We start from the raw sequence: 24,970 nt of genomic DNA, 5'->3' as shown, positions 1-24,970 counted from the left end.
GTTTTTTGTTCCCATGTTCTATTTCCTTTATTTCGGCTCCCTTCCACTCATCCCGCATGTTCGAATTATGAGTGAAAGTTCTTGGCGCCGGATTCTATGTTTTTTGGCTTTCCCTATTTATTTAATTACCTTTACCAAAAAAAAAAACGGTGCTTTTATGGACAATCTGTCCCACACTTCTTTAACCGTGACGAGGAATAAAGCATTGTCTAGTGTCTAGCCACTTCTTTTGAAACTAAGAGGTGATCGATGGGTGGGCCTAGACCGGTCACTTAGGTCGGGCCTTAAGTGTTGTCAAGGCCTCCTCATCATAAAAGTTCATATCATGGTGCCAACATGGCTCCAGTGGGCCCATGGGCCGTCAAGCCCATGATTATGTCCATTTGAAACTTGATTACATATATATTAATGAACAAATCGCATTGTGTTATCCACGCAACTTTATTCGGTGCATCTTCATTTGGCATTAGAATTTTCCGTCCATAGATCCTAATTTAGTGTCGGCATTAAGTGCCATAGTGATAGCTCCATTTCAACCTAAATAGTTCCCTCGATTAATCAATAGTTGAGAGATTAAACCTGTACCTGGTTTATTTATGGATGAATGCATAATGACTTATTCATATATATTATGGTCAGGCCACGTAAGGTCCAAGTATTTGATTGATTATTTGCCCATCGGATTGATCGGAAGCCATGGAGGATCAACGGAAGACAATGAAATGAGATTTTATATGATGAGATGACATGCCCTAATGCTCCGGTGCCACAGAAATTTTGAGACGAGGTCAAAATATCAATGCGAAAGCTTAGCTGATGATTAGTCTCTTATATATACACATTAACCAATCCAAGCAAAAAAATAACCTTCCAATTTCAAATAAAAATACCCCATTATTTAAAATAGAAGTTAGGATCTCAAATATGTCACGTCGATTGCAAATTATTTATTTTTTCGAAATCAAGTCTTAAAAGATTTAATTTTATTCCTTGCACGAGAACGCTTACAAATTTCATAGATAGGTAGAATCAAAATCTCTAGCTCCTCCATTTATTCGCCATGTTAGAATATGTCGACCGGCCAGTCTTTGTTGCTGGGTGTTCATCGTCTTCATAGAGCTTCATGGAAGCCTGCGTGAACAATCGAAGGACCATTACTCAACGTATTATCGGACCTAGCAAAATCAAAACCGTTTTCGATTGTTGAGAGATTTTGTCTCGCATGTACCGATTGTAGGTCACTTTTACTATGCCGGCCACCGGGTCCGCAATGGTCTCGAAAGCTTCCTTCGAGAGGTCGATGGTACCGGCACACCCGCCTGGGCAATGGTCGACGATCCTGACCTCAACCGACCTGCCCGTACACGGGTCTTGAATGCCCGAGTAGGCGGCGCCAATGCACGTCACCCTGTACGTGCTTCCACAAGCGGCCCCACCGGCCCAGAAGGCGTCGCTCGCCGCAGCTATCATCACGCCCTGAGGCTGGCTTCCATAGCATGCCGAAGCTGCGCGACCAAGGAATTCGACGATACAATCGATTAGCGGAAAAATCAAAAGATCACCCCGCTCAACTCTACTACAGAAACATCTTCGCATGATGCACCGGAGGAACTTACGAACGTATTGCTGGTAGAATGTTGCCGTGCCTGAATCAGCTAGAGTTGCCAATGGAATGGAGGAAAGCGCAAGAGCAAATAAGGTTAGGACAAAGACATGGTGATTAGCTGCCATCGTTGTTCTGATTTCCTCGCTAACCTCTCGTCTGCGAAATACGGCAAAGCCCTAATACGGGTTTTTTTATACCGTCTACCACCAGTTCAATATCCGAATCCGCGTTCTAATTGAGTAAGTTGTCAAAAATAGTTGGATTTACTCAAAATTCCTAGTTCGCTGCATCAAATTGAATGCCTTTCCTCGTTTTGTTGATGCTATTCGTCTTCCAAATATGTCATGTAAATCTTACTCCTGTTTTCGGCATCATGGAGAGGCTCATACTGCCAAAGTTTTTCCCCACAATTTCCAGGAATCGTTATATCTGTGTGCATATTGTCACATTGAGAATAAAAAGTGAGAGAATGGAATGAACATTTGCATATATATCAATGAATATGGCAATAGATCTTGTGATTGTTCTCATAAACTCATTATTCGGAGCAGAAGTTCTTGTTCTCCTCAAGGATCTGTGTAACTGTTCAAATGAATCCATTTCAAGGAATCTATGTCGAAACCTCGTCGCAAAGTAGTCATGATATGTTTTTTTTTTTTTTTTTTTTTTTTTTTTTTTTGGGTATGGTTAGTCATGATATGTCCTTGAAAAAAGAAAAAAAAACAATACTGAGAATGTCCTTATAGAACATTAAGAACGGAAAAAATATCCTGTCGAAGTGGTTATAAGAGGAAAAAAATACCTTATATGTTAATGAACATTGACCATAATAAGAGGGATACTAACAATAAATTTTTAAATTTATTATACTTATACTATCTAATCATGAACCTTTCAATTTGGCAAATTTAATATTAACCAATTTGACAATTTACAAATATAGTCCATCCGGTCACTTTTGATTAGAAATTGTTGACATTGACACAAGCTATTATATGTAGTATGGCCGACGTTGACGAAGGACCTCTCCCGCCATATCCGGCCAGGCCAACCCTCATCAGGCCTCACTCGAATGTGGGCAACGGCCACCCTCGTTGGATTGGGCGAGGCTCAGCAAGGACCCTCGTCGACCAATCCTGTGGACTATAGCCAGCAACCAGCCATTCCCTAAAAGAAAAGGGAAAAAAACAAACAAAGAAAAGAAATCCAAAAAATTATCAAAAAATTGTAAAAACTGTCTATATCAGCACTAGCCATTGACATAAAATAGCTAGCATCAACATCAATGATTTGTAATTAAAATTTATTAGATGGACTATATTGGTAAATCATCAAAGGTTATGTAGTATGGCCGACGTTGACGAAGGACCCCTCCCGCCATATCCGACTAGGCCAACCCTCTTCAGGCCTCACTCGAATGTGGGCAACGGCCACCCTCGCTAGATTGGGCGAGGCTCAGCGAGGACCCTCGTCGACCAATCCTGTGGACAATAGCTAGCAACCAGCCATTCCCTAAAAGAAAAGGGAAAAAAAAAACAAATAAAAGAAATCCAAAAAATTATCAAAAAATTGTAAAAACTATCTATATTAGTACTAGCCATTGACATAAAATGGCTAGCATCAACATCAATGATTTCTAATTAAAATTTATTAGATGGACTATAGTGAATCATCAAAGGTTATGTTTGGTAGTCCAAATTTTTAATCATGATAGGACTAGATAAAATAAGAAATGAAATTCATGAATTTTGTTACATCCTATCAACTATTTGGTGATTGCAATAATAAAGTCAAATATATTAACATATGCCATGTAAATTGTTTGGTATAAAAAGTATATTAGTATAAATGAACTAAAAATTTTACAAACGAACATAGTAAAATCTCTCACAACACTATTTTAATTTTCCTTATTCTTTAATTAATTTTTTTTTTCTTTCTATCTTCCCCTTCCCCCATTCTCTAATAAAATTTTATTATATAGTAAACTATACTAATATACCAAAAATGCTACAATACCTAAAATATCTAAAAATATATTGAAATTATATTATAAATAGAATTAAATTCGAATTATAAAATTAAATTCAAATAACTATTTTTTTTTTTTTTTTGAATTTATTATATTATAATTCAAATATTATTTATGTTGAAAAATAATTTTAATTTTGCTAATTTAAGAAATTTGTTATTTGAGAAAAATAACTTTCCTAGTTTATGACTTTTTAGTAATTTGGATCCATAATAAGGTATATGCTATCTAGCAACTTTTATAGTTATTTATATGGAGTTTTTCCCTTTCATTCAATTGACGGTGGAATTTGGATTCTACCGGCGGTGGACGATATAATAACCCCTAGGACAAATAATTATTACTTCCAAAATGCTTCGTGGCAAGCCATAGAGAAAGCATGCGCCATTTATGGATGGCCGTGCAACACAAATTCCAAATTTATGAAGCTAGCGACGTTGTTTTGTTCTCTTATGTCAGTCTTCTTTTCATCATTTCTCACTATCTCTAGACTGCTTGGAGACACGAGTTGAGTAGGGAAAAGGCAACACCCAAGGGGAACAGTAGGGTTTGGGGCCTCTGCTGTATGTTATCATAAGGAAAATACTCGCTAGGAAAGTTCACAACTTTATTAATTGACATGGGCATCATCAGCTTCGCGATGCTGATTTCACACACGATAAGCAAACAACATTACAGAACCATGCAACATTAATTCAAGCCATTCCTTAATCCATCATAATCACCAACAAGCGGCCTCCACGTTGGTGTTATCAGGTGCTATTCAGAGATCAGCTTCACGAGAGCCTGCATAAAGAAAGCCCAAGCACCATCAGCACTTGGAGAAGTACGCGATTTATGATCGAAACCAAAGAGATTAATCGCCGAGATCATGCATGAGGATCGAGGTAGACGGACTGGTCGTAGGATATGTATACTTTTCCGGCTTCTAGGTGGCTATGGCCACGAAAGCTTCCTGCGAGAGGTCGATGGTGTTGCAACACCCCGACGGGCAATAGTCGACAATCGTCACCACTGCTGACGCGCCCGTGCTGGGGGAGTAGTTGTCGGTGATGCAGGAGGCGTAATGTCTTTACCTATGATAGGATTACCGACTGTAATTATATCCACATTGCTCTGAAAGTAGGCACTTTACTGGACAAATTGTTGTAGGAAACGTCCAGCTCTGTGAGATTAGGCAGCGTCGTGAGCTCACTAGGTATTGTACCGATAAGATTATTGTGGGACAGCAATAGCCTTTGCAGCGACGTAAGTTTAGAATATTAAGGAGCAATAGTTCCAGAAAGACCCATATTTTGTGATGGGTTTTTTCTATGTGATGATGGACCTAAGTAGGCCTGTCCGCCTATGTTGGGCCCAAAAACCCGGCCCGTAGGTTAAGGGCTCATGAATGAAGGATTGAGATATAAAAAAGTGTTACGTTGAGGGGTTATGTCTTTTGGAGGAACATTTTATGTTGAAGAGATACGTCCTTTGGAGAAGACGTTTTAAGAGAGAGAAAAAAAAAGAAGGGGAACCTACCTTTTGGACATACATATGTTTTTCAACAAAAAGTTATCTCCCCCTCCAAAAAATAACGTAAGAACATTACCCTCAAAATCAGACTTTTCTCCCCCTAAAAGGACAGTACGCTCCTCGGTAGAACGGGATCAGGATTTTTCCTCGAACTTCAATGTTGATGTTTTAATCTGTGAAAAATAAGGTATGTTCGTTTTTGTGACGTGCTTTTCGATCGGTGATACATGTGTTTCTTGGGCTTGTCTTTTGCATTCGTTTTAGGGGTTCGATTGAGTATCGGATTGGTTTTAGGGAATCCGTTATTCCAAACATTTTGGAAATTAATAACAACGATGTAGCCCCCAGAACATGAAATCCCTGTCCACGAACTCGCTGAGTTACAAATATTGTTCCCTTGCCAACCTTGGGCAAATTTAACAGGTTAACCCATTGATCGAGCAATGGGGAGCAGTATATCAACCGTGGGATCACAAGGAATGCCTGGCTCGGGCGAGCAAAACTATTCATACCGATCATATCGCCGCCGGGGGCCGCTGGACGCGCCGCCACGTGCGGCCGAAACGAATTAGGGTCGTCGGCGCGTGCAACACACATGCCCATACGGCCCCCCTCGAGCGCGTGCGACACACGTGCCATTTCGATGCTAGGTGCGTGCGATGCACGCGCGGGGTTGCTAGTGGGTGCACGGCACGCGCCAGCTGACATCATCGTGACGTCAGCTGCGCATGCGCATGGCACGTGTCAATTGACATCATCGTGACGTTAGCCGCGCACGCACATGGCATGTGTCGGGTCAGTCGATCCGACTCGACCCGTCCGCCCAACCCATTGACCTTAACCCGTTGACCGTAGACTTTGACCATTGACCAAAAAAAAAAAAGGAGGAAAAGAATGTGTTTCTTTTTTTCCAATTAAGTCTATGTGGAAAATATGTAATCCTTTATTTGCTCTGCATTGCAGGAATAATGCCTCCCCATAAGGCGCGCACACCTATTCGATTGAGTATCAAATCGATTTTAGGGAATCTGTTATTCACAACATTTTGGAAATTAATAACAACGATGAACATTTTGGAAATTAATAACAACGATGTTGCCCCCAGAACATGAAATCCCTATCCACGCACTCGCCGAGTTACAAGTATCATTCCCTTGCCAACCCTAAGCAAATTTAACAGGGTAACCCATTGGTCGAGCAATGGAGAGCAATATATCAACCATGGGATCACAAGGAATGCCCAGCTCGGGTGAGCAAAAGCTATTCGTACTCATCATATCACCGCCAGGGGCCGCCGAACGCGCCACCACGTGCGGTCGGAACGAATTAGGGTGCGCACGCGCCGATACGGCCCCCCTCAGGCACATTCGACGCACGTGCCATTTCGATGCTAGACGCATGCAACGCACACACGAGGTTGCTGGCGCGTGCATGGCATGCACCCGCTGACGTCATCGTGATGTCAGCCGCGCACGCACGTGGCAAGCGCCAGCTGACATCATCGTGACGTCAGCCATGCACGCGTGTGGCACGTGTCGGGTCGTCGATCCGATCCAACCCATCTGCCCAACCCATTGACCTCAACCCATTGACCGTAGACTTTGACCGTTGACTTTGACCGTTGACCAAAAAAAAAGGAAGGAGGAAAAGAATGTGTTTCTATTTTTCCAATTAAGTCTATGTGGATAATATGTAATCCTTTATTTGTTCTGCATTTGTTGCAGGAATAATGCCTCCCCATAAGGCGCGCACACCTATTTCATTGAGTATCATATCGGTTTTAGGGAATCCGTTATTTCCAACATTTTGAAAATTAATAACAAGGATGTTGCCCCCAGAACATGAAATCCCTGTCCACGCACTCGCCGAGTTACAAGTACTATTCCCTTGCCAACCCTGAGCGAATTTAACAGGGTAACCCATTGGTCGAGCAATGGAGAGAAGTATATCAACCGTGAGATCACAAGGAATGTCAGGCTAGGGCAAGCAAAAGCTATTTGTACCGATCATACCACCACCGGGGGCCGCCGGACGAGCCGCCATGTGCTGTCGGAACGAATTGGGGTAGTCGGTGCATGCAACACACACACCGATACGTCCCCCCTCGGGCGCGTGTGACACATGTAACGTTACGGTGCTAGGCGCGTGCAACGCACACGCGGGGTCGCTGGAACATGTCAAGTCAGTCGGTCCGACCCGACCGGTCCACCCAACCCATTAACCTCGACCCGTTGACTGTAGACTTTGACCGTTGAAGCTCGCGGGCAGCCCGCCTTCCAGGTTATTAAAGGACAACTTCAGTGTCAACATGCTGGGGAAATTCAGCGCATTGATGAAATCGGGGATTTGCCCAGTCACGTTCACTTGGGTCACGATGAAATTATGAAGGGAGGCGCAATCTTTCAGGCTAGCGGGAATCCCCCAAGCAGCGAAGTCGTTATAGCTCAGGTCAATCACTTGCAGAGCCGACAAATCAGTGAAGAAGTCCACAAGAATGGAGGTGAAATTGTTGTGGCGCAAAAGCAACACTTGTTCCATGAAGGGGGCCAAGAAAGCACAGAATCACTCGCTCCTTCCCCCGAAAAGCATCTAGGCAAGAAAAAAAAAAAGGAAAAAGAAAAGAGAACCACGAACTCGGTACCTACAACTGTGTCAACCCGGCGAAACTCGAGAGGGCGCCGGAGAGCTGGTTATTCATGACCTCAAACCGCTTCAGGGCAGTGAGCCTGCTCACATCCGGAGGGAGGGTCTCGAACACACCGTGGCTACCTATCTCAATCTCAGCGACCCGGTCGCAGCCACATGACCTGGGGCCACTTGCACGGGTCGACGTTGGACCAGTCGAGGGAGGAAGGGAGCGTCAGGCTCTTCTTGAGGGCTTGCATTGCGTCGACGTCACTCTGCAGGGTCTGAGCCGAGGTAGTGAGGCACAGGAACAGCAGCAACAGCAGCAGGGGGAGGAGGAGGAGGGATAGGAGGGGGAGGTCCAGGCGGCGAAGACCCATCGTCGGGTGTCCTCGACAGAGACGGCCTTGCTGGGGCTCACGCGGGGTGTCCGACGGAGGGGAAAGGCACTGCATTTCGCAGTTCGACCGTGGGAAACTGCACGCAGAGCGAGAGAGAGAGAGAAGGGTGTGGTACTGTTGCTTTGAGAGAGAGAGAAGGAGAGAAGAAGCGGCGAGGACCAGGAAAGACTTTCTATTATTAGAAACCCGTACAGCTTTCGTATCGAATAAAATCGCTTTTCGACAGCATCTCAGGTCAAACCTCGCTGTAGCAAAAATAAATTTATTTTCGCCGTCCTAACCAAAAGAATAAAAGCCGCTAAAAATCATAAACTATATTTATCATATAATATATACATCAAATTTTTTTGATGATGTCAAAAATCTTAAATTTGACACATTTATTGTAAAATTATATAGCATGACATGTTTATCCTAAACTTATTCTCAAACACAAAATAGTTTGGACTTTTTGTGTCGTAAGAAGAAGTTTAAGGTAAATATGGGTTTTTTGATGTTAGAAGAAAAAAAATTGGGATTAATATTGGGTCATATGAATATAAATTTGAGTTTTTAGGTGTCACAAAAAATAATTAATGGCATATGTGTCGCAGTGGGCAAAATTTATGATTTTTTCATGGCTTTGCCCCTAATTGAAATTGGACATAAAACCAAAATTATTTTCTCATATTAATCTCCAATAAAAGGAACCTACATTATTTATCGCGTTTTTTTTTTTTGTCAGTCCTACTCTATTCCTACACTACACTCACTCTCAAACTTTTGCCCTACTTCTTGCAGGGCGTGGGAGTCGAAACCCACTCCTGAAACTTATGCGTCCCCATCCCATCCCCCTTGAGAAGGTGGGGATTTGAACCCCTCACCTCTCCCTTCCATGTTGGAAGAGTGGCCACTGGGGCGAATCCCAGTGGTTATTTCTCGGGTTGATAACCCAGTATTTATTTCCCCGCGTTGTCTCTTTTTTTCCTCAAAAAGGATAGAAATCAACACGAATCAATGATCGACACACACACGAATAGGTTTAGTAGATTGAAAACCATTCGATTAAGTTGGCCATAGACTAGTTCACAAGGATTGTAGGCTAAGTTACTTGGCCCATCACAGGGTTCTTAGGAATCAAATTCTGACCTTAATTCTGGCCAAAGTTTTCCATCTCGGAAAAGAGCATGGGGTTGCTGATTCCCTAAGACAGGCACCTATTGTATATTCTGACATGGTAATGTATTCCGTTGTGGGAAACTCTTGATCTCTTTTGCCAATTTGGTGTAACCCTTTCATTAAGCAACCTTACCCAATCATACCACCGCCGGGCCGCCGGACACACTGCCACGTGCGGCTGGAACAAATTGGGGTAGTCAGCACATGCGACACACACGCGATACGGCCCCCCTCGGGCGCGTGCGACACACGTGCCGTTTCAATGCTAGGCACATGCAATGCACGCGCGGGGTCGCTGGCACATGTCGGGTCCATCGGTCCGACTCAACCCATCCGCCCGACCCATTAACCTCCACCCGTTGACCGTAGACTTTGACCGTTGAAGCTCGTGGGCAGCCCGCCTTCTAGGTTATTAAAAGACAACTTCAGCGTGAACATGATGGGGAAATTCAGTGCATTCATGAAATTGGGGATTTGCCTAGTCACGTTCGCTTGGGTCGCGGTGAAATTATGAAGGGAGGCGCAATCTTTCAGGCTAGCGGGAATCCCCCAAGCATCGAAGTCGTTATAGCTCAAGTCAATCACTTGTAGAGCCAACAAATCAATGAAGAAGTCCGCAGGAATGGAGGTGAAATTGTTGTGGTGCAGAAGCAACACCTGTTCTAAGAAGGGGGCCAAGAAAGCACAGAATCACTCGCTCCTTCCCCCGAAAATCATCTAGGCAAAAAAAAAAGGAAAAAGAAAAGAGACCCACGGACTCGGTACCTGCAACTGTGTCAACACGGTGAAACTCAGGAGGGTGCTAGAGAGCTGGTTATTCATGACCTCGAACCGCTTTAGGGCAGTGAGGCTGCTGACGTCCGAAGGGAGGGTCCCAAACATGCCGTGGCTACCTATCTGAATCCCGACGACTCGATCGCCAGCGCACATGACCTGGGGCCACTTGCACGGGTCAGCGTTGGACCAGTCAAGGGAGGAAGGGAGCGTCAAGCTCTTCTTGAGGACTTGCAATGCATCAACGTCACTCTGCAAGGTCTGAGCAGAGGCAATGAGGCACAGGAACAGCAGCAACAGCGGCAGGGGGAGGAGGAGGAGGGCCAGGAGGGGGAGGTCCCGGCGGCGAAGACCCATAGTTGGGTGTCCTCAACAGAGGCGGCCTTGCTGGGGCTCACGTGCAGTGTCTGACGGGGGGAAAGGCGATGCGTTTCAAGGTTCGACCACGGGAAACTGCACGCAGAGAGAGAGAGAGAGAGAGAGAGAGAGAGAGCGAGGAGACAGCGAAAGAAAGACTTTTGATTATTAGAAACCCGTACGGCTTTCATATCAAATAAAATCGCTTTCGGACAGCATCTCGAGTCAAACCTCGCTGTAGCAAAAATAAATTTATTTTTGCCGTCCTAACCAAAAGAATAAAAGCCACTAAAAATCATAAACAATATTTATCGCATAATATATACATCAAATTTTTTATGACATCAAAAATCTTAAATTTGACACATTTATCGTAAAATTTTATAGCATGACAGGTTTATTCTAAACTTATTCTCAAACACAAAATAGTGGGCAAAATTTATGATTTTTTCATGGCTTTGCCCCCAATTGAAATTGGACATAAAACCAAAATTATTTTCTCATATTAATCTCCAATAAAAGGAACCTACATTATTTCTCGTGCCGATAACCCAGTATTTATTTCCCCGCGTTGTCTCTTTTTTTTCTTCAAAAAGGATAGAAATCGACACGAATCAGTGATCGACACACACACGAATAGGTTTAGTAGATTGAAAACCGTTTAATTAAGTTTGCTATAGACTAGTTCACAAGTATTGTAGGCTGAGTTACTTGGCCCATCACAGGGTTCTTAGGAATCAAATTTTGACCTTAATTCTGGCCAAAGTTTTCCATCCTGGAAAAGAGCATGGGGTTGCTGATTCCCTAAGACAGGCACCTATTGTATATTCTAACATGGTAATGTATTCCGTTGTGGGAAACTCTTGATCTATTTTGCCAATTTGGTGCAACCCTTTCATTAAGCAACCTTAACGAATCATACCACCACCGGGGGCCGCCGGACACGCTACCATGTGCGGCCGGAACAAATTGGGGTAGTCAGCGCGTGCGACACACGCGCCGATACGGCCCCCCTCAGGCGCGTGCGACACACGTGTCGTTTTGGTGCTAAGCACGTGCGATGCACCTGCAAGGTCGCTGGCACATGTCGAGTCCGTCAATTTGACCCGACCTGTCCGCCCGACCCATTGACCTCGACCCATTGACCGTAGACTTTGACCGTTGAAGCTCGCGGGCAGCCCGCCTTCCAGGTTATTAAAGGACAACTTCGGCGTGAACATGCTGGGGAAATTCAGCGCATTCATGAAATCGGGGATTTTCCCAGTCACGTTTGCTTGGGTCGTAGTGAAATTATGAAGGGAGGTGCAATCTTTCAGGCTAGCGGGAATCCCCCAAGCAGCGAAGTCATTATAGCTCAGGTTAATCACTTGTAGAGCCGACAAATCAGTGAAGAAGTCCCCAGGAATGGAGGTGAAATTGTTATGGTGCAGAAGCAACACCTGTTCCAAGAAGGGGGCCAGGAAAGCACAGAATCACTCGCTCCTTCCCCCAAAAATCATCTAGGCAAAAAAAAAAAAAAAAAAAGGAAAAAGAAAAGAGACTCACACACTCGATACCTGCAATTGTGTCAACCCGGCGAAACTCGGGAGGGTGCCAGAGAGCTGGTTATTCATGACCTCGAACCGCTTCTTAGCAGTGAGGTTGCTGACGTCCGAAGGGAGGGTCCTGGACATGCCATGACTAGCTATTTGAATCCCGGCAACCCGGTCGCCGGCGCACATGACCTGGGGCCACTTGCAAGGGTCGGCGTTGGACCAGTCGAAGGAGGAAGGGGGCGTCAGGCTCTTCTTGAGGGCTTGCATTGCGTCGACGTCACTCTGCAGGGTCTGAGCAAAGGCAGCGAGGCACAGGAACAACAGCAGGGGGAGGAGGAGGAGGGCTGGGAGGGGGAGGTCACGGCGGCAAAGACCCATCATCGGGTGTCCTCGACAGAGGCGGCCTTGCTGGGGCTCACGCGCACTGTCCAACGAAGGGGAAAGGCACTGCGTTTCGCAGTTCAACAGCGGGAAACTGCACGCAGAGCGAGATAGAGAGAGAGAGAGAGAGAGAGAGAGAGAGAGAGAGAGGGTGTGGTACTGTTACTTTGAGAGAGAGAGAGAAGGAGAGAAGAAGCGGCGAGGACCAAGAAAGACTTTAACCCGTACGGCTTTCATATCGAATAAAATCGCTTTCGGATAGCATCTCAGGTCAAACCTCACTGTAGCAAAAATAAATTTATTTTCGCCATCCTAACCAAAAGAATAAAAGCCACTAAAAATCATAAACTATATTTATTGTATAATATATACATCAAATTTTTGATGACATCAAAAATCTTAAATTTGACACATTTATTGTAAAATTATATAGCATGACATGTTTATGCTAAACTTATTCTCAAACACAAAATAGTTTGGACTTTTTGTGTCGTAAGAAGAAGTTTAAGGTAAATATGGGTTTTTTGATGTTAGAAATAAAAAGTTTGGGATTAATATTGCGTCATATGAATATAAGTTTGAGTTTTTAGGTGTCACAAAAAATAATTAATGGCATATGTGTCGTAGTGGGCAAAATTTATGATTTTTTCATGGCTTTACCCCTAATTGAAATTGGACATAAAACCAAAATTATTTTCTCATATTAATCTCCAATAAAAGGAACCTACATTATTTCTCGCGCCGATAACCCAGTATTTATTTCCCCGCGTGGTCTCTTTTTTTTCCTCAAAAAGGATAGAAATCGACACGAATCAGTGATCGACACACACACAAATAAGTTTAGTAGATTGAAAAATGTTTGATTAAGTTGGCCTTAGACTAGTTCACAAGGATTGTAGGCTGAGTTACTTGGCCAATCAAGGGTTCTTAGGAATCAAATTCCGACCTTAATTCTGGCCAAAGTTTTCAATCCTAGAAAAGAGCATGGGTTGCTGATTCTCTAAGACAGGCACCTATTGTATATTCTGACATGGTAATGTATTCCGTTGTGGGAAACTCTTGATCTCTTTTGCCAATTTGGTGCAACCCTTTCATTAAGCAACCTTAACCGATCATACCACTGCTAGGGGCTGATGGACGCGCTGCCACGTGCGGCCGAAACAAATTGGGGTAGTCAGCGCGTGCGACACATGTGCCGTTTCGGTGCTAGGCACGTGCGATGCACGCGTGGGGTCGCTGGCACAAGTCGGGTCCGTCAGTTCAACCCGACCCATCCGCCCAACCCATTGACCTCGACCCATTGACCGTAGACTTTGACCGTTGAAGCTCGTGGGCTGCCCCGCCTTCCAAGTTATTAAAGGACAACTTCAGCGTGAACATGCTGGGGAAATTCAGCGCATTCATGAAATTGGGGATTTGCCTAGTCACGTTCGCTTGGATCGCAGTGAAATTATGAAGGGAGGCGCAATCTTTCAGGCTAGCGGGAATCCCCCAAGCAACGGAGTCGTTATAGCCTAGGTCAATCACTTGTAGAGCTAACAAATCAGTGAAGAAGTCCGCAGGAATGGAGGTGAAATTGTTGTGGTGTAGAAGCAACACCTGTTCCAAGAATGGGGCCAAGAAAGCACAGAATCACTCGCTCCTTCCCCCAAAAATCATCTAGGCAAAAAAAAAAAGGAAAAAGAAAAGAGACCCACGGACTCGGTACCTGCAACTGTGTCAACCCGGCGAAACTCGGGAGGGCACCATAGAGCTGGTTATTCATGACCTCGAACCGCTTCAAGGCAGTGAGGCTGCTGACGTTCGAATGGAGGGTCCCGGACACGCTGTGGCTGGCGGCCTTGCTGGGGCTCATGTGCGGTGTCCGACGGAGGGGAAAGGCACCGCGTTTCGCAGTTCGACCGCGAGAAACTGCACGCAGAGCGATATAGAGAGAGAGAGAGAGAGAGAAGGGTGTGGTACTGTTGCTTTGAGAGAGAGAATGAGAGAAGAAGCGGCGAGGACCAGGAAAGACTTTCTATTATTAGAAACCCATACAGCTTTCATATAGAATAAAATTGCTTTCGGACAGCATCTCAGGTCAAACCTCGCTGTAGCAAAAATAAATTTATTTTCGCCGTCCTAACCAAAAGAATAAAAGCCACTAAAAATCATAAACTATATTTATCGTATAATATATACATCAAATTTTTTATGACATCAAAAATCTTAAATTTGACACATTTATCGTAAAATTATATAGCATGACATGTTTATTCTAAACTTATTCTCAAACACAAAATAGTTTGGACTTTTTGTGTCATAAGAAGTTTAAGGTAAATATGGGTTTTTTGATGTTAGAAGAAAAAAGTTTGGGATTAATATTGCGTCATATGAATATAAGTTTGAGTTTTTAGGTGTCACAAAAAATAATTAATCGCATATGTGTCACAGTGGGCAAAATTTATGATTTTTTCATGGCTTTGCCACTAATTGAAATTGGACATAAAACCAAAATTATTTTCTCATATTAATCTCCAATAAAAGGAACCTACATTATTTCTCGCGCCGATAACCCAGTATTTATTTCCCGCGTTGTCTCTTTTTTTTTTTTTTTCTTCAAAAAGGATAGAAATCGACACGAATCAGTGATCGACACACACACGAATAGGTTTAGTAGATTGAAAACCGTTCGATTAAGTTGGCCATAGACTGGTCACAAGTATTGTAGGCTGAGGTACTTGGCCCATCACAAGGTTCTTAGGAATCAAATTCTGACCTTAATTCTAGCCAAAGTTTTCCATACTGGAAAAGAGCATGGGGATGCTGATTCCCTAAGACAAGCACCTATTGTATATTCTGACATGGTAATGTATTCCGTTGTGGGAAACTCTTGATCTCTTTTGCCAATTTGGTGCAACCCTTTCGTTAAGCAACCTTAACTTGTTTTGCCATCATGTTCCGGAGAACTCACAATGCCCAAATATCCTTTCTTGAAAGCTTACTGTGTTAGATAAGTTTTCTTTTTTTCCATTATAATAACCATGTCATATTGATTTAGTGTCGATGTGTGGCTAGGAATTAATTGATCCGGCCTCGCCTAAACTACCATATTATTAAAGTGCTAGGTAATTACCATTGTACCATTGCTTTTGCAAACTCGACGCTGTGTAGATTTTGGAGAACGACTCATCGAATGCCGGATCGTCGATGCCGGTGAGTCCATTGTCATAGAAGTTATCGCCTGTGGAGGCTACGAAATCTATGTCCATCATCTCCCCGATGATGCCCATCTGCTACACATAGCTAATTCAAACTTCCAAAACTGTACACATGTACATAGCGATTTTACTTTCATCCGTCGTAAAAATCAAGCATTATTAAGCTGTCAAGATGCAATATCAAGAGTAGATCTGACAAATAAAATAAAAACATGGGAACCATATCGTTGTACAGTGTGTTCCCTTCGCCCTAAAGAACAGAGAATATTAAGGTTATGCTGGTTTTTTGCGTTCAGTAGCGCAAATCAATATATCAGTAAAGAGATTGACGAGGCTAACATATCCACGACCCAAATCATCAAAAGCCACAATAATGAAATCGAGTCTGCGTGGCATCGAGAATAGTAATTGGACGTTTGAACACTTCCTAGAAAAGCTAAAATAATTGATTTTCTGGTCAGATGTTCGCGTTGCACTGCACGAGAAAGCATAAATTATAGTCCAAGGAAGTAAAACTTCTGATTGGCTGAGTTTAGGCTAGGATTGGTACTAGCCTTACAAGTGGCGTGGTTCTTTTCACATGCATGTGAAAACATGTCATGCATGTTTCATTCCATAAATTTCATAATTTCATGCATGCCTTTCACTATACATAGCCTTGATGGCAATATTTCACGCAAAGACCCATGACTACATGTATATACACATGCATTTCATCCGTATGTAGTCACGTAGAGATCTCTCGAGATGAATAGTGACAGATAAAACACCAAAGAGGACTTATAGAAGAATAAGATTGTGACCTGGACAGCAACTTCAGTTTGGTTGTAAAGTCCTTTTCTTCCCCCAATCTCCCACCACCAAGAAGCTCAGCGAGCCATCGGGCTTCGGTGAGTGCTCGAACTGCTCGAGTTCGGCGCGAGCCAAACCCGAACACATCATTATTGCTGCTAGAATGAGAGGAGCTAATGATGCGAGACTAGAGGTGAGGGGAGTAGCCATGGCCGTCGGTGGCTCTGCGACTTTTCTTGGGGCAAGAAGAGGAAAGTAGCAATGCACGATTGGATCAGCAGGCGGGGAGCAATTTTTTTATATTGCTCCGGTGCCACTTTTCCCAGAGGAGATAGGGAAAACAATGTGCCATTCTCTGATAAAATAATGAAAAGGGTGTCGATTGGTATTATGTGCATATGGTTCCTTTTGCGCAGATCGCAGGAAGCATGGCGTTGATGACAAGTGATGCACAACAGGACAAGGCAACTCTCGCTCGGATGGATGGGGCACTTTGGTGATGGACAGACCCCCACTTGCCACCCTATCCGTATCCATGATCCGTCTATCCACTCTTATCATTTTGCTTTAACTTCAATTTTATAACTTATCCATTCGACCGCTCAATAATTCGAGTCTATATAGAGTCCTGATTTTTTCGGTTAAAATGCATGCGTGAATTATTTTAGAAAAGAGTTATACATTGTAAAAATGACATGATGTGGAGAAGTTAATATATTTTAATTAGTCCATAGTTAATTGATTTAAGCTTTTGAATGAAGTTTTTGAGTAAAGGTAAATTCAATTGGATATGTTGACGGGCTCAATTTCCTTTTGTCGATCTCCCCAAAAGAAGATATTGGGCTCTTGTTGCGCCTTCTTAACAATTTCACATATTTTCATACGAGTCAATAGATGTATATGTTGTTAATATTTTACTCTAAGAGCTTCGAGCCGCTAGAGGACTTTCATTTGAAATTCGAAAGATATATTCATAATTAATGTGAAACATGTTTTTAATTTTAACAAAAGTTATTGATAAAATTAATAATTAATAAAAATTAGAATCAATTTATTTAAATAAATTCATATTTTTTAGAATGATCAAAATTTATCATTATTCAAAATTCAATACTTTTACTTTTCGAAATTATTTTTCAATTTCATTTATTTAATTTTTCTATAAAAAAAAAAATCCCAAATCCACTCTTTTTTCCTTTGTCCATTTCCCTCCACCCCAAACTTATTGTACTTTTTTCCCTCCCAAAACCACTAACAGACAAGCTGTCAGCCTCACTTCCCCTCCCCCAAAACTCAAAAGACACGCCATCGTCCCCCTCTTTTTATTATTTTTTATTCCCTTATCACAAACCCTAGCGACCCTCTTTTTCCTCCTCCTTCTACTGCTCGCACAAAAAACACCGGACCAAGACAAACACGCAAACAGCAGACCTCACTCCCCTCTTTCACACCCCGTATCGTTTCTTAGCTTCCGACGATGGAGCGGACACAACGCCGAGGAGGAGGAGATGCCGTTGCCACCGCCACTGCTCGGCGCCCCCTCGAGCCCCGATCCCTTCCTCTTCTCTTCCTCTCTATGGCCATCTCTTGCCATCGCTCGCGGCCTCTGCTCCCTCCCCCTCCCTTGCCTCCACCCGGAGTCTTCCGGACACGCGTCGATACGCATGTCGAGAAAAGTTGACCGCGTGTCGGAAAATCCAACACGCGTTGACCGCGTGTCCGACCATGTCCGAGCATGTCGACATGTCCGACACGCTCCGACACGTGTCGGACACGACACGGAAGCATGGGCAACATGTCCATGCTTCATAGCTCGTCAAGCCTCACTTGGATGGGGGCGAGGGCCACCCTCGCTAGATTGGGCGAGGCTTGGTAGGGACACTCATCGGCCAATCCTATGGTCGATAGCTAGCAACCGGCTATTCCTTAAAAGAAAAGGGAAAAGAACAAAGAAAGAAAAGAAATCCAAAAAGTTATCCAAAAATTTATTAGATAGACTATAGTGGTAAATCATTAAAGGTTATGTTTGATTGTCCAGATTTTTAATCATGACAAGACTGGATAAAATAGGATATGAAATTTAGAAATTTTGCTACATCCTATCAATTATTTAGTGATTGCAATAATAAAGTCAAATATATTCACATGTCATGTACATTGTTTGGTATAAAAAGTATATTAGTATAAATGAACTAGAAATTTTACAAACAAATATAGTAAAAATCTCTCGCAACACTATTATCTCCTTCATTTTTATTTACTTATTTTTAATTTTCCTTATTTTTTAATTAATTTTTCTTTCTTTCTATCTTCCCCTTCCACCATTCTCTAATAAAATTTGTTATATAGTAAACTATACTAATATGCCAAAAATACCTAAAATACCTAAAAATATATTAAATTATATTATAAAATAGAATTAAATTCGAATTATAAAATAAAATTAAAATAACTAAATATTTTTGTTATTTTGAATTTATTATATTATAACTTAAATACTATTTATGTTGAAAAATAATTTTAATTTTGTTAATTTAAGAAATTTGTTATTTGAGAAAAATAACTTTCCTACTTTTTTTTTTTTTTTTTTTTTTTGGACAACATGAGTTATATTATTTATATTATACGGCAGAGGCAACAAACCCCGTAGGTGGGGCATCCAAACAAAGCAACGTCCAAAGGCTTAGAGGAGGAGAGGCCCACCGGCGTGGAGGGAGAGTCTTCATACGCTGTTGTCTCGCGGCCCGATCCGCTATTGCGTTTGCCGATCTTGGACAGTAAGTTAAGCCCACTAACGGCAAAGCCGCTGCGGGAAGACTTTTACATTCGAACAAGTCTGCACGTGCTTGCCAGCTTCATTTCTTCTTCCTTTGTCAAACAGTTCACGACAGATTGATTGTCGGTCTCAACCAAAGCCTCCCGACTTTTTTCTCTTTCAAGTACTTCGGGCTTCGAGAACCCCTAGGGTTTCAAGCTGCAGCACCGATTCCGCCCGAACAAGTTTTGTGAATCCGTCAATGAGGCTACCGGAGGAGTCCCGACGACGCAAGCCACGGCTCCTTCCATCGATCCCTCGCACAACGACCCATCTACATTAATCTTGAAGGAACCAGCTTTCGGAGCTTGCCAGGTAAGTGAGATCTGTTGCTCTTCGAATTTTTGTTCCGGAGTATGGCGAAGTCCCCATTTTGGTAGCTAGCTTGCTGAAATTTTGCTAGATCTATCACTTTGCAGACCTCTGGTTTTGTACCTCGGAAAACAAAATTGTTGCGTTCTTTCCATATTTGCCAAAGAAGATTGGCGATCCTGTCCAGGGATGGAAGGTGCGAATTTCTTCGAATAAATTGTACCAACCATTCATCTATGCGTTTAACCTCATGTGAGTCTACTCGTAGGTTGATTTCCGGGTAGTTCCATACCTTTGCAGCCCATGGACAGAGGAGGAGGGTGTGTTCGACCGATTCCACCTTATCTCGGCACGAGATCACATACCGGATCAGGTAATATCTTTCGTTTCCATAGATTCTCCTTGGTTGGTATGGCGTTTTGACAAGCATTCCAGATAAAGATTTTCACTTTTGGGCTAGTCCGCATATGCCATATTGCATTCCATAGCTCTAATGGTGTTTGATATGAGGAGGAAGGATGCTCTATTTCTTTGCTTGCTTTGTTGATCTGTCTCTTAGCAAGTTATAGCCATTTTTGACTCCAGTATAGGCGCCATTCTTCGTGCTGTCCACATTAATTCATCACTGGTGATATGACAATTGATTGGACTTGCGAGGATTTCCTGGGTAGTCTGCTCATCAAATAGGCTATTTATCAACGGTTCATTCCATTGTTGTGTCTCAGAGATTATCAACTCAGAAACTTTTTGTGGATCGTTTCGATTTGCAGGCCCTCCAATTACTCCTTTCTTCAGCCATCTATCTGTTCTAATATTGACATTTTCTCCATTTCCTATCGACCATCTCACTGACTCCGCAATAGCCTCCCTTCCTAACAACAAACTTTTCCAGCCCCATGAAGGTTTAAACCCTTTATCTGCATGCCAAAAGTCTTTACAACAGAAATAGAGCCCTTTTAATAGTTTACTCCACAGCGCATCCGGGTTTTTTACCATCCTCCAAGCTTGTTTACCCAATAGGGCTTTATTAACAGTAAGCAAGTCTCTGAATCCCATTCCTCCTTTGTCTTTCCTCATTTTCATGACTTCCCATCTCTTCCAATGTAGACCAGCCTTTGATTCACTGTTTTTCCACCAGAAATTAGCTATTTTTTTCTCTATAGCCTTGCAAATTGACACTGGTATTTTAAATACTGACATGGCATATTGTGGCACCGCCTGCACCACTGATTTCAGGAGTATTTCCTTTCCTGCTTTTGATATGAGTTGTTCCTTCCAGCCCTCTAATTTCATATTTGCTCTATTCAAAATCCACCCAAACATTTGTCTCTTCGATGCTCCCCAATCGATGGAATGCCCAAATACTTCCCTGATCTCTCTAGCTCTGGTACCCTCGCTTCTCGTTTCATGTTATCCCTTAATAGAGATGGACAGTCTTTGCTGAAAAGGATTCCAGACTTGTTTAGGTTTACAGCTTGGCCTGAGGCGTAGCAATACTGATTAATAACATCCGCAACATTTTGGCATTCCTGTAATGATCCATCCAAGAAAAATATAGAATCATCAGCAAATAGTAAGTGAGTCAAGGTTGGGCAGAACCTATTCAGCTTAATGCCTTTAATATTCCCATCCTGCAGAGCTTTACCCATCAATGATGACAAAGTATTTGCCACCAAAATAAATAGATATGGTGATAAAGGGTCTCCTTGTCTAATACCTCTCGTGGGAGCGAAATAAGGAAGTGATTCCCCATTAAACTTGATGCTGAAATTAACTCGTAGTGACACATTGCATAATCCAAAGAACCCATTTAGCACAGAACCCCACTTTCAGCAAGCAGCCTTCTAAGAAATCCCATTCTATTCTATCATATACTTTCTGCATATCAAGTTTCAGCATCGCTTGGAAATGTTTTTTCCGTTTCCTCATTCTCAATTGATGCAACACCTCTTGAACAATGTAAATATTATCTTGAATCTGTCTTCCACTGACGAAGGCGCTTTGCTCTCCTGAAATCAGCATAGGCAACCATCTTTTCAGTCTATTTGCCAAAATTTTGGATATTATTTGTATGCAAAATTGCAAAGGCTAATAGGGCGATAATGATCAAGTCTTTCCGGATGAGGGATCTTTGGTATCAATGTAATATGTGTTTTGTTGAGGGCTGGTTCCAATACTCCCGAAAGAAAAAATCCCGAACTTCCTCAAACACATCGGTATTGATTATATCCCAATGATGCTGATAAAAATACCATTTAGCCCGTGGGACCAGGAGCTTTCTGAGCTCCAAGTTGAAACACAGCAGCATGAACTTCTTCCATTGTTACTTCAGCCACTAACCAGTCATTAATATCATTTCCGACTAATGTAGGACATTGATCCAATACTGGTTGGTAGTTTCGAGCCCTACCGAAGTATATAGCTCCTTGAAAAAGACATTGTAAGGTTCTGAAGTTGCTGATTTCCCCGAATCCACTGCTCCGATGCATTTTTCAGCATAGTGATCCTATTTTTTTGTCTTCTTTGGATCGTTGCTGCATGGAAATATTTCGTGTTTTTATCTCCCCAACGAAGCCAATTGATTCTAGATCTTAAACCCCAAAACATTTCCTCTCTCCTCCATAATGTTTCAATCTCTTCTTTTATAAGCTTTATCCTGTTTGATCTTTGGTGTAAGCTTGGCCTGTTAGTTAAGGATTGGAGCTCGTTCTTTAGGGCTGTGATGCGAATATTGCTATTAGGAAATTTCCTTTTACTCCATTCTTTCAAAGCTTGGCATGTGGCATGTAATTTATCTCTCAATCCTTCTTCATAACAATTTTGAGATTTCCAAGCATGTTTAACTATATCTCTGCATTCACCATCTTCTGTCCAAAAAGCCTCAAAGTGAAAATCTGTTCTTCTTTTTTTAACAGTTTCAGCACTACTCACCAAGAGGAGCGGGCTATGATCGGACCCAACAGCTGGTAAAGCAAAGGCTTCTGCTTCCGGGAACATGAGCCGCCAATCCAAAGAGCAAAACACTCTATCCAATTTTTCTTTTACCAAATCAGCCCCTTCTCTGTTGTTAGACCAGGTAAAAGCACACCCTTTACAATCTATTTCCATTAAAGAGCAATCATGTATACAATTCTGGAATGCTTGCATACGATAGTTCTCTGCCATCCTTCCTCCCACCTTCTCCCAATAATATAGTATTTCATTGAAATCCCCCAAGCAAACCCATGGAAGTGTATTAGAAAGACCAATTTGTCTCAATCTTTCCCATAATTGTAATCTCTCCCCATATATATTTGGGGCATGTACACAAACTATCCGCATTTTAATCCGACTCTCATAATCAACACATATCAAATTAACCATTTCCTGAGAGCTATATTCCACTTCTACATCCACTTCCTCATTCCACATCACCACCATCCCCCCCGCAATTCCTCTCGGATTCTCCACAAAACTGTTTTTAAACTTCAGCTGCCGCCTAATTCGAGTAATCACATTTTCTTTGTTTTTTGTTTCCATTAACATAATTAAATTGGGCCTTTCCTGAGCCACAATGGCCCTTAAATTCTGGACTGTCAGTGGTGTGCCCAACCCCTGACAGTTCCAACAAATAGTCCTCATTTGTAACCCGGTGGCTTATTCGGGCTAGCCACCAAAGCCCTTCCCATGATTTCTTCTGAAAGACTAATGGGAGTGTCCTGCAAATTATCTTCATCCAAACTCGCCACCTCTACAGTTGTAGGATGATAAGGGGTATACCTCTTTAGTTTCTTTGCTGGTGAGCTTTTCAAAATTCTGCTTTCCTTCTTTAATCCTGTTTTCTTGTTCCAGGATGATGGTTTGACAGCCGACAGAAGCTGTTGCTCTGGTTCTTCTATATCCATGATGCCTTTTCCTTTCTCCTTTTGCTGTTCCGCTTGTTGTTCAGGTAACTGTATATTCACATTCTCCCTATTTAGAGATTGAGTTGTTTCTGTGGATTTTACTGATGTTTGCTCTCCTGAGAAGATGACTATTTGAGTATCGTGAAATGAAGGGTTGCTGTCGTCTTGTATTTCCTCCTCCTCAGCCACCTTATCATCATAAAAGATCTGCCAAAACGGACTATTCTCCTTGGCCTCTGCTTTTAGCCAATGCCCAAACCTGTTTGTCTTCCTATCTTCAAATTTAGTTTCATCATAAGGGATTTCTTCACAGCCTGTTGCAAAGTGCCCAACTCTTCCACAGGAATAGCAAAATCTAGGTAGTCTCTCATACTTAAAATCCAACCAAACTTTCTCCTCTCCCAGATTATATAAGGTACCGGCCGTAAAGGTATATCCAAGTCCAGTTCTACTCTTGCTCTTCCCACCTTTTGAATTGCTACACCTTTTTCTCCACTTTTGCTTCCTTTACGCAACCTAATATTTGAGCAATATGTGACACAACCTCCTCACTGCACCATTCGATAGGTAACCCATGAATTTGAACCCAGAAATCACAGCTTGTAAATTTGTAGCATTGCGCAGGTTTATTAGGCTCCCATGGTTTCAGGATCAATAGATTACTCGCAAAGGACCATGGGCTATTTGCTAACACTCGTTTTTTATCCATTTCAGAATTAAAGGTAAAGGACAAAATATCTGCTTCGCGCTGCGCAAAACTCACAGAATCTACCTTCCAAGCTCGCTTCATAGTGGTAAGAAATGCCTGATAATTGATATTTCCTCCTGAATATAGCTTACCGAACACAGTACGTTGACACTCATCTAGCATCGCCTCTGAAATTACTCTTTCCCGAGGCGGGGCATCCACCTCTGTTCGCAGGTTCCCTAGCCTCTTACACAATAAGGCCAGACGACAATCCATTGCCCCGGGTTCATCCATTTTCCTCCCCAAGAAACTGCTATTTAAAACACAAGGAGGTTTAAGGATCAGATTCTAAGCTCAACATCCATGAATTGCTGCCAACCGAAGGATTTCATCCCAACTTGGATTAAAGAAGAAAACCCCATTCGATCAAAATCAGAACTCATCACCCACGTTCTACTGCCAACCGAAGAAATCCATCCCAACTTGGATAAAAGAAGAAAGCCCCATTCAAGCGACAGCAACCCAGAAGAAAGTCCGCATATAAAGACAATAGCCGAACCTTTGGATCTCGCGCTACTTGAAGCCGTCAAAAGAGGAAGACCTTGTCCTACAGCATCAGCGAAGAAACCCAGGAGAGGGTAGGGTAAATCATACTGAAAACTATAAAAGGTTTTGGGTTTTTGGGATTCGGAAGTTTACAGGAGGCTAGGGTTTAGGGAAAAGCTACCAAAAGAAGGTAGGGGAGAGCTCTCATATCCGAGAGAGTTTTGGGTAGGAATGCACTTGAAAAATACTTTCCTACTTTAGACAATATAAATCATATCCACCTTCATCAAATCTTCTCCATAAGATAATTTTATCCAATTTTATTCACATTTCTCCTATTTTGAGTAGG

General features: G+C 42.5%; 1 protein-coding gene, 1 long non-coding RNA gene and 1 pseudogene across 6 annotated transcripts; 1 reads left to right on the top strand and 2 right to left on the bottom strand.

Moving 5' to 3' along the window:
- The window catches only part of LOC104435439, a 40,891-nt pseudogene extending 28,577 nt beyond the window's left edge, over positions 1–12,314 (bottom strand).
- A 998-nt stretch (positions 12,315–13,312) lies between these two features.
- On the bottom strand, positions 13,313–14,275 carry LOC104435441 (receptor protein kinase TMK1-like). Its single transcript, XM_010048193.3, has 2 exons — positions 14,093–14,275; positions 13,313–13,983 (listed from the first exon to the last, which is right to left on the bottom strand). The coding sequence occupies exons 1-2, from the start codon at positions 14,237–14,239 to the stop codon at positions 13,645–13,647; spliced, it is 486 nt and encodes a 161-aa protein (XP_010046495.2). The 5' UTR covers positions 14,240–14,275; the 3' UTR covers positions 13,313–13,644.
- Positions 14,276–19,413: 5,138 nt separating this feature from the next.
- On the top strand, positions 19,414–24,834 carry LOC104433058. Of its 5 annotated transcripts, none has more exons than XR_005548327.1 (7): positions 19,414–19,506; positions 19,611–19,699; positions 19,772–19,876; positions 22,419–22,579; positions 23,335–23,431; positions 24,102–24,181; positions 24,310–24,834. It is a non-coding gene; the product is annotated as an uncharacterized LOC104433058 (long non-coding RNA). The 5 variants fall into 5 exon arrangements; XR_005548325.1 differs by having other exon boundaries at positions 24,256–24,834; XR_001984746.2 differs by having other exon boundaries at positions 24,102–24,834.
- Positions 24,835–24,970: the final 136 nt, after the last annotated feature.

The sequence above is a fragment of the Eucalyptus grandis genome, chromosome 2 (assembly GCF_016545825.1).
Source record: "Eucalyptus grandis isolate ANBG69807.140 chromosome 2, ASM1654582v1, whole genome shotgun sequence".
Lineage (NCBI taxonomy): Eukaryota > Viridiplantae > Streptophyta > Magnoliopsida > Myrtales > Myrtaceae > Eucalyptus > Eucalyptus grandis.
This window is presented reverse-complemented; position numbering and strand designations above follow the sequence as displayed.